We start from the raw sequence: 20,555 nt of genomic DNA on the forward strand, positions 1-20,555 counted from the left end.
CATCCCGTCTAGGCTCTAAGTCAGCTCCTGCTGGCTTCAGTGCGTGAGGCAGGCTCTGGAGCAGCTGAGTCTCAGGGGAAGCTGACATTTGGACGTTCCCTCCGAGAGGACAACAGGGGTTCGTGCTGCTTGTATTCTCAGCTCGAGACTCTTGCATTCAGCCCAGAAGTCACAACTGGCTGAAGCAGTCCTGGGTCCTCCAGGTCAGTACATGCAAGTCCCGGGGTCCCCTAGGTGTGACCCCCCAGGAGGATCGCACAATGACTCACTCATAGAGTGTGGCTTGAGCAGGTGAGCAGACAGCTAATGGAGAGCTGATCTTCACGTGACAGCCCGACAGCCTTCCATGAGACTGTGGGTCCCCTGCTTATGACACCTTGTCATGTGCTCATCATGACTCTGGAAACCAGGTTGCTTGTGCTGGATTCATGCCAGAGACGCTACACACGTAATGAAGCCAGGGTGACTAGCCAGGAGTCAGAGGTCAGTCAGTCACATGAGAGAATGGGAGGGGGTCCACCTGCTGTCAGCGTTTCCTGTGAGTCGGACACGACAGAGGTGGGACATGGTGGCCTGGCAGTGGGCTTCAAGGGGCTGCCTCTCCACAAGATCTATAAAGGTCCACCTTTGCCAGGAACCCACGGTTGACCTCCAAGCCATCCCTGGGGGGCAAGGAGGGAAGCACCCTTGGATAAGGGAGGGGACCGAGTCACATAAGAAGACCAGGCACATGTTGAGATGGAGGTACCTCAGGCTTCAGATTGCTTACAGGTAGGAACTTGCTGGATTGATCAGTATGGGACCTGGAAGAGCTCAAGTCCTCCCCATTATCCTCCCCATCCAAACTTCAGGAGTTAAATCCTTGGCTCCAAGAGTGGTCATTGATTGTCTCTGGAGCTGTGGTGGCAAAGGGACCCACAGGAGTAGGGCTCCAAGGCAAGCACTCCTCACACACAGCACTTCCTAGAAAAGACTCCAAGTCAAGGCCTAATTCAGCTCGCCCGCCACCCTATCTGCCCTCTTGCCTAGGCCATGGGAATCCTAGGTTCCGTCAGGTACCAGGCTCCTTCCTCAGCAGGTTCCCCAACTGCTTTGTAGGATGGGAGGCTCTGCTCAGAACAAGAAAGACGGCGGACATCCTGGCATTTAACAAAAAAGGAAGGAAGGGAAACCCATCCCTCTGACATTAGAAAGTCGAATATATGAAATCAGCTGTGGGTCCCCGCCCTTCCTAAGGACGGCATCTCCCAGGAGCTGCCTGCCGAGGAGCAGGAAGCCCCTGGCCATCTGGGTTCTCCAGTTTGCAGTGAAATGTGTTATTCAGGTACTAACTCAGCTCCAGGCATGAGCCCGTCTAGACAGCTCTGTGGGGGTAAGCCGTGCTTCAGGAACGACCCCCACTCAGTATCAGGCCAGCTGGCTCGACCATGTTGTAAATCCAGAATTGGCAAGGAACAGGTAGAAGGCAGGCTCTGAGAGGCACCTAGGGGCAGAACCGTATCCAGCCAGTCTCTGTGAGCACAGGGCTGGCCTGAAACAGGTACGGATGTTGCTGAGCATCCAACAGAAAGGAGGATCCTGGGTATGACTGGCTCCATTCTTAGATTCTTAGCCGGTCGGTATCCGTTTATGAAGGTTCAGTTCTAAATGAGACTGGTAGTTTTCAGAGCTCATGATTTTTAAAAAGTACATGACTGGAAAGTTGAATTATTTCCAGACTAAGCTGCTCTGCTCGTGGCATCAGGTCCCTAGCCAGGTCCCAGGGCCAATGCAACTCTCCCATAAAGCAGCCTACACGATCTGTAAAACCCAGCCTCGACTGCCCAGCAGGATGTGAAAGGTGTAGTCCCAAACACAGCTGCCCAGGAAATGCCCAAGAATGCAATTTACCTGTCACACAGGGGCAGGGGCAGTGAGCGTGGGCTGGGCCTGGGCCAGCAATCCAGAGGCCAGTCCAAGAGTGGGTGTGGTCGTTTCTCTGGGGAGCCCTATAGATTCTGTTGTTAGGACCTGCTTAAAATGCCTCAGCCCTGAACTGGCCCGACATCTTGCCGACCACCTCAGAGTCTGCCTGGATTTCAAATGGTCGCCTGGGCAAGATGAATGCAGGAGACTCTGCGTGACCACAAGGAACACGAGTCCTGAGAGTCTCAGTTGGACTCCCAAGTTTCTATCTCTGGAGGGGCCGAGTGGACCAGGATTGGGATCTGGGGTGGAGCTTATGCAGTCCCTACTGTGGACCAGCTGCTACCCCCTTTTCCACTCTGTCTCTTTCTTTCTAAGCATCTGGGACTGGGACATCACCTCCATTCAAGAATTACCACACTACCACCATGGGAGAGTAGCCTGTTTGTTTGATTGGACTGATGGAGACAGACTTGAGAATTACCATTGCTATAACACTATCTTATATCCAGGTCCGCTACCCTCAGAGGCTGACCCCAGCCCGATGTTTGGGGACAATGTCACACAGGTCCACACAAAGGGAAAGAAGGCACAGTGTTCTCTCCTGCCACCTGCTGACCCTGAGGTCTCCCGTTCTAAGGATACCATCACAGCCCACACTTGACATGCTGTCCATCCCTGATGGAAGCTGCTGGGTCACATAGCACTCAAAGATGGAGGCCACCGATGGTTGAATGGTCACTCAAAACAGCTGAGGACTGCTTGGAGACAGAGTGGCCTGTCCCTCTGGCAGAGAAGTGATCCAAGAGTCATATTCTGCCAGTCCTTCTCTGAGGTTTCCCATAACTGCCTCCTCAACTGGAATTACACACTACCCCTCACAGCATCCATAGAAACCCTATAAATCTCAAGACTGCCTGTGTCGTCTGCATTTCTCATGTGGAGCTGAGAGCCTTGTAGGATGGGGCCTCTTGCTTCCTATTAGTCAGGAAATAGAAAGAACGTGTGCTGCACAGAAGCCCCAGGCTCTGGTCTGTCTCCTGTGCCAGAGGGAAGCAGGAGTGTGACGCAATGTCTCCACGCTCGGCTGGGTGGGGGGCAGGTAAGGGGATCCGGTGCGGTGTAGCTCGCTGCAACGCTATGGCATGGCACACTGAAAACATCACATTACCAAAGCTGTGAGTTTATAATACACGGTTTATTATGGAGAGCAAACACATGAGGGATTAATGACAATCTTTCGGGCCAGCTGTCAGGTACAAAGGATGCCCTCATGAAGAAGGTGGGCTGCTGGCTCCTGCTGTGACTGGTCCCTCACACCCAGCACAAGACAATGCTGTGTCTGTGTGGCCACGAGAGGTGTGTCATCATGCATACTTGACACTGTGTGCACTTGACAGCCATCCACTCCAGTCCAGGGACCTTGCACAGCACAGCCCCTTGCAGGGCACAGAAGGACTCTCACATACAGGTGCTGCTGTGGTAAGCCCAGTCCTCACAGAGACTATTTAGCTGTCAGGTTTGGCCTGGAGTCCCCTCAGAGTTTGTGTCTCAGGCTGGGACTCACTGGCCTCCAGGATTCCTCCAGCCACATATAGGTGACACTACCAGGGACAGATAGATGCCCAGTCATGTGGATGGGGAAGGCTCATTCCTGGCCCCATCTCCTGCAGCTCCTGCAGTGATGCTCTGTGGACCAAAGAGGACTAAACAGCATCCCTGGCCTCTAGACTTGATACTTCAGCCTAGCAAATGGTTTCCTGTTCCTACATGGCAATAGCAGGTAGAGGACGCCTCCCAATGAGACCAGCAGGCTTCAGCTGGGTGCCACTGGGCAGATCATGTTCTACCAACATTCCACTCCTAGCTAGGCCTTGCAGAATTTCACCTCTTGACATGTCCTTCCAGGTCAGGCTGGGAGGCTCTTTCTGGGAAGCTATGCTTCTAAAATTTCTTACAGGCACTTTCCAAAGGCTACCTGCTGCGTACCAGGTTGAGGCACAGAGTCTCTGTGGCTCAGATCTGAGGCTCTCTATAGTATATGGCTAAGGAATGTCTGGGCTGATCCCCTAACTAGGACGGGGCTGTATGCACACAGAAGGCTCCCAGGAGGTCCATCTCTGCTTGCTGGCCACAGGCCCTTCTGAAGCCATCTACAACGTGAGTCCAGAAACAGCCAGTTCTGCCCAGCTGTCCTAGCTCCCCCTGCTGCCCTATGTCCAAGCTTGCTAGTGGACAGCTGATTCCTACCACCCGCATCATATTCCGGAATTGGAGTGTATATTTCACAAACACCCATTGGCTAACTTAGGTGAGTAGAGAAGAGGCAGCCAAAGGGTCCTCAACAGGACTCAGGAGAAGATGGAGGCTCCTGAATCACAGCGTGGCCTTGAACCCGAAGACTGACCACCTAGATGAGGGAGATGGGTGAGGCCAGCTCACCTGCAGATTAACATAGTGTATATCTTCCTGAGAGGAGTCTGGGAAATCTCAGCCACACGGTGACGTTGGCTTCAATAACCTCCAGCTGGACTGAAGTGTGGCTCAGTGGTTAAGAGTGCTTGCCCAGGGTGCAGGACACCCTAGGTTTGACTGCCAGAACAGGGAGCAGGGTAAAGTATGACCTTTCTCCAAAACAGTCAAGGGGAACAAGGTGGCTCTTTCCTGGAGTGATGTGGGGATGTCTTTTGTCCCCTCTTGTGATGCTCACAAAATGGACCTGAGGATACAAAGACTATGCATCTGTGCTTGAGTGAACCTGAATGTATCTACTGTGGACCAGAGTCATGTAGATGGGCCCTGGTCTTTTTTTGCCTGGGATCAGTCAAACATCACAGAGACCTTTGTGCAGACAGACAGACAGGCAGGCAGACAGAATGATTCCTATTTTAAATGCAGCACTCTGGAGTATTGGCTCCAGCAGTTATCAGCACCTCCCAAATCCAACCATTTTATTTGGGAAAAGATGACAGCTTGCTAAGAAAATACAGACAATTAATGGAGCAAGCTTGCCAGCCAAGTTTCACTGGCATCAGACCCTCGTGCCCCCAAGTCCCTTGCTCTGCAGAGGACCCAGCACCTGACACACAAGGTGTGTGTACACGAAGAGAAATCACCCAGTTGTGTAGATGGTGCTTCTGCTGGGTTTCTGTTGAAGTATTCTTGCCCAGCTCGGGCCTCAGTGTTCAAAGTGCTTCTGCATGCCAAATGGGCAGCCACCATGGATGGAAGCTATCATGACCAATGTGTGATCGATGGATTAATTCATTCCTACAGCCTTGGGTTCATCAGCTATGAGACAGTAGGATCTGTCTAAAGATTTTGAGGAAGAGCTGTAGGTACACAGCCTCCTTCACCAGGCATTCTGGACCTCTGTCAATCACAGACTGTGGGAGCCCATTTTCAGGTTCCTCGAGGCTTTGCCCAGCAGGTCTGCATAGAGAGGATGATTGGACCACGGGCCTGAGTGCAGGTGTCTGAGATGGTCTGCACTTGACTGTGCTGGGGGAGGAGGTCTTTTGCTCTACCCCTTGGCGCTTCTATAAATGCTTTAGGGCAGAGACAGTCATGGCCCGTTAGACTAGGTTCCAGACCCTCTCGAGGCTATCCTGTATTTTCTATCTGTTTATCTCCACACTCTAAATCCTCCTATCTAATATTTCCTGCTGCTCGCACTCAAGAAAAGTCTGGGGAACTGTGGGGTTGGTGGGTAAACGCACTGCAACAGACCATACCTTATTTCCTAAGCTCTGCATCTAGAGAAGCTGGGAGAACTTGGATGCCCCAAAACTCCTGTTGAAGTATTAATCCCCCAGTAGAACTATTAGGAAATGGGGCTTTTAGGCCTCTCTGGGGTTAGCAACTGATGTTGACCAGCTGGGGGCATCTTGTCACTGTAGTGGAGCAGACAGTCAGGCACCCTTATAGATCCCCTTTCTTGTCTACAGTGAAACCCGACTATAGGCAGAAACAGGCACTGAGTGACCTGATGCCTTCCCATGGCCTTCATGCTCAGTCCAAGCGGGGACTTCTTCCATCCATGTCCCCTTACTGTACGCCTACATTTTCAAGCAAACTCAAGTGTTTTGTCTTGAATTACTTTACCAGCTACATTTCCAGTGCTGGACAAAAGAGGTTTTGTTCAAAATCTAAAACTCCTAGAAAACAAAAGTCAGATTGTCTTCATGGCAGAGTGACATTAAAGCCTAGTCTCACCATCAACATAAACAGCCCAGGAATGATAACCTGGGGGTAAGATTTCAGGGGTGAAGAACACACAGAGCCATCCAAGTCCAGGCCAAAAGGCTTCACACATCTTGCCACCGAGTGTCCATAGATCCTGCAGGCCAAGGACCCGAGAGCCAGCAGATGGAAAGGCACACCTGCCATTCAGCATGCAAACTGGCTGTGCAGGTGTGTGGCTTCCAGCTTCCTGGGAACATGGGGGCCAGTCTCCAGGAGAGCTTAGACCTGGAGCTTAGACGGAGGGGTGTATTGGTGGGGGGTGGGGGGTGGCGTGCTCGAGGAAGTTTGTGTTCCAGCAGAATGCAGCAAACTGGAGGACAGAAGCTCCGCCCCCTGGGGGCTGGAGATGGAAGGTATCCCCAAGCATATGCCAAGGCTGGCTGGCTCAAGCCTTTTGTACGCCTCCTCATTAGGTCTTTTCATCTGTCCTGTGGGTGAAGGTTGGGAATATCTCCTTTACAGAAGCATCAAAGAGAACATGGAGGTCAGACGTGTCGCCAGGTCCTAGCTCCCAGCAATGGAGCAGTTCTTGATTTCCCACAGCCCAAGTGGATCAGCTGGGACACAGCCAGGTGGGGAGGGATGAGGACCATTTATGCTTGATGGCAGCAGTGGTCGCAAAAGGCCATGCACAACAAAAACATTCATCAACGCCATTCTAACCCATACCGCCGCCGAAGCTGCTCTTTGTGGCAGTGAGGACCCCTCCGGCAGCTGGGGCTCAGGGTCTGTGATACTACCCAGGACAGAGCTGGGTGGGGCAGCCAAGGACCTGAACGTACTTCACAGGCAGCGTCTGGCAGGCATCTCTGTTGGCAGATCACAGGCAGAGCTTCCTTCTGCCCACCCTCCTGCCCATGCACGCCTCGGTGCTCGGTCTCCTTGGGTGTTCAGCTCGCTCTGACTCACACTTTTGTTTGTTTTTGGTGGCACATGGCCCTTGGATTTCTAAACAAAGCTACCTTCCTGCCCTCCATCCTAATGGTCTATTGTGTCCTGTTATCTCTCCATGAGAGGCCATGGGGCAGGGCTCCCTGGGCCTCCCTCTCCAGCCCCAGTAGATGCAGGGTTTCTATCCTTGCGGTTCCTTGGTGGGGGCACAAACGTCACAGCCTTCCTTTCCCAGCAGTCCAGGTGTCCCATGTGCTCCGTGGTTTGCTCTCTCTCTTGTCCTGTTATCTTCAGGGCCACTTTTCACCCTTCAGCTCCTTCCCTACGTGAAACCTGAAGGTCCACGGAAGCGTGCATGCCCACGGATGTGCCACACGGTTACGAGGTCTGCGTCTCTCAGGGCCATCATGTTAGCATCTAGGCCAGGGTGCCGCCAGCTCTCCCTCCAGTGTGAGGCCTTCTAACATCTGGGGAGAGCTGAGAGACCACAAGGTCCAGAAATGGCTTCTTCTAGTGCCTACCATTCCTCATGGATGCAGAAGGCTCGTACAGTGCAAGAGTCCATTGTCTTTATCCTCATTACATAGGCATCAGAATGAGTCCCTCCTCACTGGAGATGGATTTGAGAGTTTAAGGGGTCAGTACTCCTTAATCCAGAGGTCTAGTCAGTCCTTGGCCGTTCTCCCAAATGTCTACTGACCAGTGTGTCATTTGAACATTGAGGCACACACCTAGCCCAGTTACGACGGTCAGTTGGTTACTGAGGTCGTTAGGAAGTTGAGAGTAGTTACCACCTGCAGCTCCAGGAACCAGAGGTGGCTCTCCCTTGCCCACCCTGACCTCTGCTCCCTCCATGAAGACTTCATTTAGCTTGTAGGAAGAAAATCAGGAAGCAGAGTTCCCTAGAATTAACATCGCTTTTACACGTCACACATCACACTGTGATCCTTGTCGTTTGAAGTCTTCTGGACTCTTTAACAAGGAAGGCTCAAGCTGAATGATGGCGAGTGAGGGAAACTGTCCTGCCCTTCATCCTAACAGTCTATTGTGTTCTGTGATCTCTCCGTAAGACACCCTTGGAGCATGACAGTCCTCAGCCCCCTTCTCCAGCCCCAGGCTTCTAACAGGAGAGCCACTCCGTGGCAGGCAGTGGGTACACAGGCAGACAGCCGTAGGCTGTGCACGATACTGCCATGCCATCATGGTCTCTGCACCCAGGCCTGGGCAGTCACGAGTTGAGGCCTGACATTTCCATTGGAGTCCTGGTCAGGGCAGTGACTGAACTACAGGGCCCATGAGGCCAGAAATCCATCATAAGGCAGGGGCTCTGCTTTCATGGTTAGCCCCAGGTCCTCTCTGCTCAAGTCCACCCAAGTCTCCATGATTCCAGAAGCTAACGATACAACCAAGAATCTGGCAGAAATAGTTTCCCTGATTTCTCGGAGATGGAAACACATTTTGGCAACTGGTATAGACCAGAAAGATGCACTTATTAATAACCAGGAAGGGTTCAAGAAAGTTCCTTATGGTATTTTATTCTCCAGATCACACATGGCTCCACCCCAAAGTCCATGCAAAGCAATGTGTGTGTATGGGGGGCGGAGCTTAGAGATTCAAGGACTCCTGATCCTAGGAGTTCTGTCCTTGTGGGTGTCACCTGCTCAGGGGTTGCTTGATGACATTGGTCCGCTGAAGTGTTTTTCCTATCCTACAGTCATGTACTGGTCTCTGACACCAGGTGAGTCTCTGTCCTCACACAGTTCCCAGGGCTGGGGGTGGGGGTAGGTATCCCAGGGTCAGGCAGCACTCATTCTCACCTGGTCAACCCTCCCCTGGCTGGGAAGACCAGGGGACTCCTAACTAGCTAAAATAGTTTCAGATGAAGTCTCAGAATTTCAAAATCCCACAGTTTAACTTGATTTATTTTCTCATTGTACAGAAACACCGACTTTGGGGGTGTGCTTTTTAAGATAAACTGATTCTTTTCTCTTTTTAAGGTACCCTTGCACCTGTGGATAGACTCCAGTTTTTGCCATGTGTGGTTGGGAGAGAGAGCTGTTCTAAGGGCGCAGACTGGCAGAGATGCTCACCCTGGAACTCAAACAGGAGACGTCCCCATCCCCATTCGGCACTCTGTAATTCTGACATATTAGAATAAGGGCTCAGACCTAGACATTCCTAGCATAGCCTGCATCTCATGACGGTGTCCATCTCAGACCCCACGGCTCAGGGAGGAAGACAGTCCATCTCCCTTTCAGGGAGTAAAGCAAAACCAACGGCAGACAAGCGACTCGGGGAGCCCGGGAGGCCCTCTCCAGCTGGGTCTGGGCACTCGGAAGCCTCCTCTCAGGTTGCAGGTGCTTTTACCATCTGCGCCTGATGACTATCCCAGAGACACCACAGGACCTGGTGCAGGATTTCCAACGGGATGTTCCCATTCTGCAGATGGTGCCTTACGTTCAAGTGGAATCTTTCCCTCTTAGACACATCCCAAATGGGGATGGGGGTGGGAGGCCAAGCTGCCCTTCCAGGGCCACCACAGACCAGGCACCAAAGACAGCAGCCTCCCGGAACCCAGAGGTCCTAGACACTCATTCTTTTTTCCCGCCACCTGACTCACTGTCACAGTTTAAGAGTAAGGAAGGGGGATAGTGCAAGGTAGGCGTCAACCAGGTGAGCTTATCATGAAGAAAGCTAGAGGCCAAGAGGTGTCCCTCCTGCTTCATAAGGAGCAGAATACCCTGAACACCTTGATTTCCAGCACCCTGAGACTCAAAGGAGCCAGGCGTACAAGGGGCAGTTTTGTGCAAGGATAGGACCAAGGTGTCTGATGCAGCCTCTTGAAGCGTCCTCACACCTGAGTCTGAAGGAAAAATGAACTAAAAAATGAGTTTCGATTTTAAATACCTATGGATGAAAATGAATTTCACAGGTAGGGTTTAAAAGGATTTATTCCTGTTTTCTCAAATACCTAACAGCATATTTTATGACCTTAAGAATCTGTGTCCACAGATATGTGAAATACAAATGTACATGAAACCCACTTAATAATACAGGAAGACTTGGGGCGGAGGGGGAAGACTTGTAACTTCACAGCCAGTGTCTAGGGAGCAAAGTATAAGCTCTATGGTGCCAGGTTAATTAAGAGCCTCTCATGGGCCCTGGAGGGTCTCCGGGACTCAACCGCATCGATCCGAGAACATGGGTGCTGTGAATATAGCCATGTGTCAGCATCAGCCTTCTCGGAACTACATATCCCAGAGCAACAGATGGCACAGAGCATGGAGGGTGAGCGCCAGACAGAACACGGGACACGGGAGCTGGGGTTCTCCATCTGCGTGTTTATTTATTTAAAAAAAAAAAACCAACAACACAAAAACACATGTTGATAGCCAGCCAGGCACCAGGCAATGAGTAATGCTGGGGATTCAACCCTACGGTGACCAAGGTGTCTCTGAAGGAGCTCACAGTCTAGTCATGGTGTCGAAACATGGTCAGTCCCTGGGTCCACGCTGGTGGTGGGCAGCCAGTCTCGGGGTTGGAGGCAAGAGTCAGGGCAGCAGATGAAAAGGCTGGAGAGAAGTTGGGACCATAGGGCTAAACCCAGAAGGGCTGAACCCAGAAGGGCTGAGGAAGACCTGCACCACACAGGAGGCTGATGGGCAGCTGGGAGGTTCCAGCGAGAGGCTGCGTGGCCTGCGGGAGGCAGACTGGGGCACAGCAAAACAAGTGTGGAGGGGGCAGCTGCCATGCCCTGATGCCGCATCAATGTGGGACGGCAGTGTGGGAGGCAGCGGGGAACTCGGCCACCAAGCCCTGGGGCCTCACCGCGCATACCACTCCACAGAACCCTCTGGCACAGTGCTCTTTACTACACTGAGCAACCCACACAACCCCCACCAAAGGCTCAAAGATGCCATCAGACAGGGGAAAATTAATCTTCATGATGTTTCCACAGCGTTTTAGAAAATGATTTTTTTTTTCTTTATAAGGTTTAGACCTTTGTAAATCTTAGATCAACCATGCTGGAAGTATAATCAGGACACAATCATGGCACTTTCCAAAAAAAGAAGATGAAATACTTGTTTTTGTAAGAAAGACTGTACATTATTTCATGAAAGGAAGAGACTTGCGGAATGAACTCCAGAGCGGGGGCAGGATGGGGTGTGGGCAGCTGTGTGGGGGTTCACCCATGGCCCTCTCACACTGCTTACACGGATGCCCTTTATGAAAACTTAACAGTTATTGTTCTAGTTTTGAAGGGCATCCCTAGGGCTTGCCTGATAAGACAGTTGATTTCAGCATTTCAATACCAGTTCTTCTTACTGTCTAAACTATTCCAAGTGCCTTTACACTTCAAAAAAAAAAAAAAACCCAAAACCTTAAAAAAAAATCTTGATTTTACTAAGATAGCAATGCGGCTGCTGTATAATTTCCCTCTTAAATGATATGAATATCTGAAGTTTTTAGGGGGGGGGAAGCAACAATATAAGAAGGTTGTTGACATAGCTGAGCTGACTCAAAATACAATAGAACTCAGGATAACAACCCACTCTGTTCTCTGCACACACATCCTGCCACAGGAGAATGGCCTGCACCACACAGGAAACCCTGGATGCCTGGGACACACCTTTCTACAAGCTTAGGGTTTTTTTTTTTTTAAACCAACAACAAAAAAAAGCCCACAAAAAAAAAAATTAAAACAAAACTGGTATTTTCTTAAATAAAACACCCTAGAAAGTTGAAAAGGCGAACTGATCATTTCTGAATGAAAAGAAGCCATTCCCAAAATGAGTAAACTCACACAGAAGGCCTTCCACCTGAAAGTGTCACATCCCCAGGGGATGGCATTATTAAGTGGGGACACACTGCATGCTGTGTGGAACCATGACCATGGGAACAAAATCATGTATGTCCCCCAACGACTGTGGCAGGCTTATTTTTGAAGCTACCTACAAAATTGCTCTAACAGATACTTTTTCTACCCCAGAGACTCACAGAGGTTAGCTATATACCCAGACCTCATCAGCTCCTGAGCGTAGCCGAGCTGCTTGGCCGCTGTGTATTTGCAAAAGGCTAGCAAGTGATCACCCCAGCATGCACCAGTCACAGGAAAACACACCCAGGCAGGCTTCGATTCTCTTTGAGTAGGTGGGCGACTTGGTCGTGTGAACAGGCTATCACGTGGTGTGAACCAGCAACACAGCCACACTGTTCTCATAACAACATCCTCTCCCAGCCTCTGTGGCTTAGTAAAAGCCTCCTCGACGCTCACTTTCAGAGCTTAAGGTTAGAAAGACAGCGTTACCATTGGCAGGAAGGTACGTGAAATGCTGGTACTGGCTTCTCTTCCGCTTCCCGTTGCAGACGTAGAAACTGACTTGGACAGGGCTGGTTATTCTCTGGTTGCGGAAAGGTGGTATCTCCACCACCAGGGAATTCTGGGAGAAAAACAGCAAAGAGGAGCCAGTCAGGACCTCACAGACCTCACAGACCAGGAGTGCTTTGTACTGAGGTACCACTGTCAACTCAAGCAGCTGTCTCTGACCATCCAGGGGGCCTCTAATGGTGACTTCTGTGTGTGACCTGTTCGTGTTTGATCACGAATTGGCCATAGTGTGTACTCACAGGGAAGAGGAGCCCTGAATTCCCACATGGCTAGAGGCTGGAAGACCTTTATGCTGGAACTGAGCCCAAGAAGAGATAGAGCCCATGAGCATCTCTCAGAGAGTGGAGTCGCCTCACTGCTAACTGGAACAGCAGACTCCAAGGACTACTCCTGCCCCGACATCCAAGGCCTGTGGCCTTTAGATGAAAAGAACTGCTCCTACTTCTAGGAGGCGCTTCTTGGAGACATGAGAGGGGGCATTCCTTGTGGACACTGTCTAGAGTGGAGGTGTAGCAATGGCCATGATGTCCCGCCAGAATCCCCCGTTTCCTCAACATGAAGACAAACAGCTCTCAGTCTGGGGCAGTGGAGCAGTTGAGAACACAGAAGATAAAACTGCACATCTTTGTGGTGGCTGGTGTTTTCTTTCCTGTTTTTAAACAGAAAACTACAAGCTTTTTCACGCTCTTTCAAGAGCAAACAAAAATGCAAGCCATGAGTCATTGGCATTGAGGGGAGACACCCAAATAAAGACTGTGAGCTGGGGTGTCCCGGGGTTGCCTGGTGAACCCCCTGCATGGCACAGCTACCCTGAGGAGGGTCAGTGCTGCAGAGTCTATACCGGATTTCTGCTGAAAGTTTCAAATCCATGAAGTTTCTTCAATTTGTTTCTTTCATGTGATTTTAGTTTAACAGGCCAGGAAAAAAAAATATATTGGAAAAATCCATGGTATCATTTCTTTTGTTGAGGTAATTAACCATAGCTTGTTAGAATGGTAGCAAATCAATTGCAGCCAACCTTATTGAGTTATGTTAATAATATAACCTCAGTACTGGAAACAGAAATTGGAAGAACTTCAGATCCAGCCTCCTTTAGTACAGAAGGAGCCTGGTGCCGAGAGTCTTTAGACACCAGCACCAGGGCAGGGCTGGCTAGGGTGCTCTCTGGGCTCTGGAGACTCTCACTCCAGCAACCTATTGTAGCTGTCACACTGCCCTCTCTTCATTCGGAAGAAATGAGGCTGGGGGAGGGGCAAGTGAGAGCTGGAGGAGGGAGCCTGCCCTGGGCTTGCCCATGCTACGTGGCCACCTTTGTAGGAGGCTGCCCCGAACTGCGGCGACTCAGGTCTGGCCTGTGTCCGGCTTTTAGTGGTCTTGCTATGAAGCTTGAGTTCAGTCAGGTGAATGACAGTGAATAAATAGACTGTCACTGGGTGGTTTTTAGGACTTGCTACATTGAAGGAAGCTGCAGGTACTGCTGGCATTCAATGTCGGCAGCTACTACCGAGTCTACAAAAGAAATGACTGCTCAGAAGGAAGAAAAGAAAAGAGGCAGGAAAGATAGATCGTGCTGATACTCAAGCTGAAGCAGAGAGAAAGAAAGAGAGAAAGAAAGAGAGAGAAACTGAAGACAGAAAGAAGAAAGGAAGGAAGAAAGAAGGAAGGGAGGAAGGGAGGGAGGAAGACAAAAAGAGAAAGGAAGGAAGGAAGTTAAAAAAAGAGAAAGCAAGCAAGGAAGGAAGGAAGAAAGAAAGAAAGAAGAGAGAAAGAAGGAAGGAATGAAGGAAGGAAGAAAGAAGGAAGGGAGGGAGGGAGGGAGGGAGGAAGGGAGGGAGGGAGGGAGGAACCTCTGGGACCCTGCAGAAGGAAAGCAGAAAGGCCCAGAGGGCAGGCTGTCCCTGGCAGGTCAGTGCACTTCAACCCTATACACAGACCACCTCCACAGGAGCTCTGCTCTACAATACAGGGAAGGAAGCTGGAGGAAATGGGACCTGAAATCAAATGGTGGGAGCTTGTCAACATTGTCAGAGATAATAAGGGCTGCCGCTAGCGTGGGCTTTGGGAAAAGTTTATATTCTGAGTTGGATGCAATGTATAACCACATACACAGCAGAAACCCATTTTTAGAATATCTGCAAATGCAATGTGTGTGCCTTGCATGTACGTTTCTGTGCATGTATGATTCTACATAGTGTGTGTGTGTGTGTGTGTGTGTGTGTGTGTGTGTGTGTGTGCCACTATCTTCAATATTCCCTTAAGGGTATACATCCATTGGGAGGGAGGAAACCAGACACCTCAGATGAAGGTTTAACATTTCACCTTAATGAACAAGTATCACCCTGGCCAGGGAGGACTTTTCCATCTGGCAAATCCTTTGAAAGGTTTCTTGAGAGTGCATCCGTACCTGGAAGAGTACTGTGGTAGCAAAGTAAAGATGGTTCATCTGATAGAGTCACCCAGGGGACAGGCAGGCAGCCTGTGCCGGCTGCAGGTGAAGCCAACACCCTCTGACTGCCATGCTAAGGGGAGCCTTGACCACCTGTCCACTCTGTGAGCCCCATTACCAGCATCTCCTATGTATGTGACTCCTGCTGCCCAGTGTTCACGGGTGGCCCAAGAGAAAAAGCCCTTTGCTCATGTTTACCCAGGGCTTCTGAGTCATTTAAACCCGACTTCCACACACTTAGGACGCATCAAAGGCTCCCTGTGCCCCGTGTTCACGAGGACACTGCCCAGGCGATTGGAAAGCAGTCAGTGGAATGGGCTAGAGAATTTGGGAGGATTTTGGATGTCTTTAAAAACCCTACTGCCTGGCTATAGTGTGTTATGTTCTTCAGAGACTGGACAGAACACACACAGAACTCAGTGATGTCTTGTCTGAGCTGCTAATTGCTTTAAGCATCCCTGGCCTAACGTCCAGTTAAATGACACTGTTGGGGTTGGGAATACAGGTCAGTGGCAGAGCACTGGCCCAGCATGTGTGCCCTTTAGTTCAACTTCCACCACTACGAAAGACAAGCCAACAAGAGAGAAAACTGTAAGAACGGTGGAGACAGACTGGAGTCAGCAAACAAGACCTGACTCCACTTTGCCTCCAGTGGCCATTTCAGACAGAGACCAATGTCTGGAAGGACAGAAACCAACGGTCAGAAACATACTGGAGTCACAAAAAGAGCTCCAGACAGAATTAGCCAATCACAAACAACGATGGCCCGATGCGGAGGTGACGAGGGAGCATGGGCAGGCGTCTATGAGCAGGCGGGCGAGAGACTAATTATGTCACCCACGGGTCATGCCACACCATCCCTCATCAGCAGAGCCAACCAGCAAATCTAAGCTCTCCGGTTAGGTCTACCCTTTCATCCATGTCAAGTTGAAAACAAGAGTGCCAGGGAGTTGAGGCATTCTCTGGAGAGGGTGGTGGCAAGTCACACAGGCTGGGTGGCATGTCCAGGCAGGTGCTGGGTGTCCATGAATGAGGCTTAGAATACCAAGATTTCCCGAGGGTAGACCATTAGCGAGAGGAGATAGAACCTGGCACTCTAAAGGGGAAAACACACACAGCACAAAGAGAACTCAAGCTCCGTCCAGCCTCTGTCCTCACAGTCACTGTTATTGTCCCAACGCCATCCTAAGAGCATTTGTTTGGGCAAGGGCTATGTGGCATATTTTCTCACCACCTTGGTCTACTCTTTAGCATTTCTTCATTTTAGCAAACAGGAGCCCCAGGCTAGCCTCCAGTCCCTGGGTCAGGATTCTAAGTACTTACTGGCTTGCACAGGTCTCGGTCAGTTTTTGCTTCCATCTCCCAGACATGGTGGCCATCTGGAAGAAAGGGCGGGAAGAAATCTGTCACTTTGTGTGGGGATAGTCTGTCTTCAGAACCTTCCAGGTGACCCAGAAACTGAGGCTCAGGGAGGGGAGAATGGGAAGGAATGGTGATGTCAGTGAGTCCACACTGCCTAAATGTGCTTAGGGTGTGGGTCAGGGCAGTCCTCTGGGTCCCCTAGACATTTGGCCTTTCCAGTGGCAAGCAGTGCCCTGGCCCTGTGTACTTAGTAAAGTCCAAAGACTATGCCCAGTATACCTTTGGCGTAGGAGGGACCCACATAGTTGAGGGTGTTTCGAATGGTCCATCCCTGTGTCCATGCTCAGATGCATCTTATTGGCCCCGGCACACATCAAGGAAGGATTCCTATACTTCAGCCTCTTCCGAGGGAGGGAAATGCAGAAGAGAGGCAGAGGCAGGGAGACCCCCGATCCCAGCAAGACATGACATGTGCAGGGCACAACCTGGCTCTGCCACTCCGTGCCATTTCCCCCCGGCTTCCCATCTGTTTTGGGAGAACTCAGAGCAATGCCCTAGCCTCTGCTCAGAGGAAATGCTGAAGAGATAAGAAAAGCTTTTCTTTGGCTATTTTGTGCCACATCAGGACCTAGAAATGCAAAACACGTGGTATTTTTAACCTTAGCCCAGTGGCCGTTTGCATGTTTAAAAAAAAAATATTGAAAGGCTCCCATAGGCACAGTGAAAGAACTTATTGTTCTCAGCTGGCGATGAGGTGTGGACCCAGTGCTTAGAGGAAGGGTGTCTGCCACTCACAGACTCTGAGTCCCCAGTCCTGCCGACAGGCCCACGGCCTGGGGACAGCTGGCTGGCTACCGAGTTGACGGATATCCATCCCAGCTTTTATCTTCTCCAAAATGAAGTCAGTTCCTGAGATGAGCCGTTTTAGGCACACACTGAGTTTTTGCTTACACTCCATTTGTCTGTCACTAACCCCGCATTACTGATAAATCAAACACCAGCTCCTTCCCTCAGTGCTGGACAGTGGTGGGTGGAGGGTGGAGGCACAGGGTGGAAACGTGAGTCATCAGAGGCTCCAAAAGCCACCCAGCCTCACCAGGCCACATCAGCTTCCAAGACGCCCCAGGCCCTGAGCAAGTCACCCATCAGATGAGCCCAGGAAGGATGAGCCCAAGCCTCGTCCCTCAGGGAAAACAACAGGACACTAAAAATATACCTGGCCATCCCTAGAGCATTGGAATGTCGAGAGCAGTGAACCCCCCTGGTCCTGGCAGCTCAGAGACTTCAGCCACACATGCCAACATGTAGTCATGAGGGCCAAATAGTTCTCTGAACATGCTCCGGCTGTGGGGCCCAGCGACATGCTCTGTTGGTGAAGGCTAGGCTTGCCCTTCATCGGGGAAAGGCAGCATATCTGTGCTTCTGAAATCTCCCAGGGCAAGGCTACCCTCTGGCCCCCAGAGAAACTGCAGCACCTCTGCCTGTACACAGGCACACCAGCTGTAGTGTGGCCCGCATCAGCCTGGAAGCTCCTACCCAGACTGAGAACCATGTGGAGAAGGCGCAGCCTTCCTGTCCAAGTAGGAGAGACAGCAGTTAAGCCTGGAGAAGGAAGGAGGAAACTGAGGCACTCTCGGGGGGGGGGGGGATTACATCTCACATCCCTCAAGAGTTTGTACAGTAGCCCTGTCAACTCTGAGAATGGAAAGAAGTTCAGCTCAACTCAAATTCCCGATGAGGGTGTTTTGTAAGTTCAAATCATGTGGCAAAAAGTTAATAAGATGTAGGCATACAGGTGGACTGGGCTCTCAAAAGAAGGAAGGTCTTTTCCCCTCTCTATCACAGTTTCCTGTGAGGGAGGCTCCCTCCATCAGAGTGGCTGAGAAGGGGGCTATTGTGAGTTGCTGTGTCATGACTGGCCAGCTCCATGCCTACCACCATCAGACAAGGCAGAGCTCCATTCCTGTCTTCTAAATCACACCATCAGATTCTGTCTCCCATTGAGATATGGTTCCTTGCAGCCACCAAGATGTGTGTGCTACTGTCAATCATCCTCCCCCAGGCCAGTATGTTCAAAGCACTGGTCCCACCCATCTGGACCCAGGTCCATCTGCGGTTGTCACACAGTGAGGAAACTGAGTGATGGCTCTCCCTGTTCTGACACAGCTGATTGGACTTTTGAATGCACACATGGCAGGCTGCTTCTAACAGGAGACCAAGGGCCCAGTGATGTGAAGATGGCCCTTTATACTCCCGAGGAAATCATCAGTGTCAACTGGAATGGGTGCCCTGGACCATCAGATGAGCCCATGGCATCCCCAACGAAGAGCCCAAGCTCAGAGGCGCATTAACATAGCACTGTTCAGAGTCGAGCCTCTACCAGGCAGGGAGCCAGCCGGCCATCCTAAAAGGGCCTTTGTGTCCATCTTATCAGGGGCTCCCTAGGCTCCCAGTAGGAAACTGTGCTCCAGTTCAGAAGTAAAAATATTCCAAATCATTAGGGAATTCCCTGCAGCGTGAGTCATCGGAAAGGCTTCCCCACCACACCCACCCAAGGTTTCCACACAGCCAGCCTGCAGGTCTGAAGCGGCTCCACTGGCTACAGAATGCTGCTGCCACCACAGGCCCACAGGCCAGTCACACGCCAGGCTGAGCCACTGTTTCCAGATGAAGTTTCCTCAGGAGTGGAGGAGCTTCCTGAGATATGTTTTGCCTCCTCCTTGGGGTGGGGCAGGAGGCCCTCATCCTTCTTACTCTGTCTGCATCTGCATCCCACCAGCCTCGAGGCAGGGGGCATGTCCAAACACTCCAGCATCGCCAAGTGCTAGGATGGATGTGTTACGAGGCTGGGTGAACACACAAAGGTTGTGCAGAGCTGGACCGCAGAGGGGCTCTGAGCATAGACAGCCTGGTATGCACATGGGTCCTCTAACCTTCTGTAGACCATGCAAGCTAGTGGACATGGATATGAGGCCCTCCCTCAGCTCCTCAGAGGGCTGTCTTTCCCAGGTTAGGAGGGCAGCTTTGCACTCCTCAGCAGAACCCCAACGTAGAACAAGACTGCCTAGCCTTTCATAAAACAGCCTGGTGGCACTGGGGAGCTGAGAACAGAGCACGCCCAGGTATGCGCCAGGAGGAAGGCACGGGCACACACAGAACCTTGTTCATGAATGTTCACAACAACTTCATTCATGATGCTTACAGAGAATGGAATGATCATGTCTATCTCCTGGACAACCTATCTATGTGGCCTGGCCACATGGGGGTACTGGTCAGTCAGAGACATGAACAGAGCACTGGGATCTAATACTAGGGGGATAAAAATGCCATTCTGTGAAAGAAACCAGACGGCAAGGCACAGACAGTCTGACGATTACTGACAGAAATTATCCCCAAGGCAAATCCATAAGGTGCCAGGAGGGGATGGAGAGGGGAAGAGCTGACCACTTCTCTGGCTCTTGGTGGCTAACATAGGACACCTGAAGCTTGGTGTGATTCAGCAACCACTCTGTCCCGGGGAGGAGGGGGTCTGGTAGCAATGGTACCATGTGGGAGTCTGTGTGGAAAAGGCTCCATGGCTAGGCAGGATGCCAGAGGGATGAGGGCCAGGCTTGCCCTTCACAAGGGGTTGTTTGGCTAACTAGCACTCTGTTCACTTGCAGGGTGAACGCCCCTTCTTACACACACACACACACACACACACACACACACACACACACACACACACACACACACACACACACATTTCATCGTTCTCGCTAGACTCCACCCCGAGAAGCCCAGGATCTCCCACATGGCCACTCTGGTAAGTACTTCCAGTACTGGAACTTCAGAGACACACCCAGCCACACCTGTGCCACTGCTCATGGAAAAGGGACTTCTTTCGTTGAGATTGAAGTATCCTGGGCACAGAGCAGATAGCCACAGAGCCACTGGAACTGTACCCTGGGAGAGATCCGTATGTGTGTAGGCTACAGGCACCAGGCAGAAAGGTGTCACCCAGTGGGATTCTGAGTGCAACTACCATATGTGATCCTACAACACCCAAGGCAGAAGAAGAACTAGATGATCAAGGACCAGCTGCTCATTTGTAGGGACCCTATGTGGCTTCCATCTTGAGACAGTGGGTTCACACTGCCCATGAAGCCTACCAGCAATGCCTAGATTGCCATCATCAGGATATAAAGCAGACCTCTCCCACTATGGAGGCCTCTGGGCAGACCTCTCCTACCATGGAGACCCTTGGGCAGACCTTTCCTACCATGGAGGCCTCTGGGCAGATGAGTCTACTTTCTGAATGCCCAGGGTAAGCCTATC

The 20,555-nt window shown here is 51.1% G+C and overlaps 1 protein-coding gene across 4 annotated transcripts in view; it reads right to left on the reverse strand.

Moving 5' to 3' along the window:
- Nfatc1 (nuclear factor of activated T cells 1) overlaps positions 1-20,555 on the reverse strand; it is a 113,595-nt gene that overhangs the window by 36,227 nt on the left and 56,813 nt on the right. For all 4 annotated transcript variants that reach the window (XM_006973876.4, XM_006973878.4, XM_006973877.4 and 1 more), the window contains exons 7-8: positions 16,200-16,255; positions 12,350-12,482 (exon numbers count right to left, since the gene is read on the reverse strand). In XM_006973876.4, the coding sequence (XP_006973938.1) occupies positions 12,350-12,482; positions 16,200-16,255 (189 nt within the window). The remainder of the gene's footprint in view (positions 1-12,349; positions 12,483-16,199; positions 16,256-20,555) is intronic.

The sequence above is a fragment of the Peromyscus maniculatus genome, chromosome 19, assembly GCF_049852395.1.
Source record: "Peromyscus maniculatus bairdii isolate BWxNUB_F1_BW_parent chromosome 19, HU_Pman_BW_mat_3.1, whole genome shotgun sequence".
In the NCBI taxonomy this organism is placed as follows: Eukaryota; Metazoa; Chordata; class Mammalia; order Rodentia; family Cricetidae; genus Peromyscus; species Peromyscus maniculatus.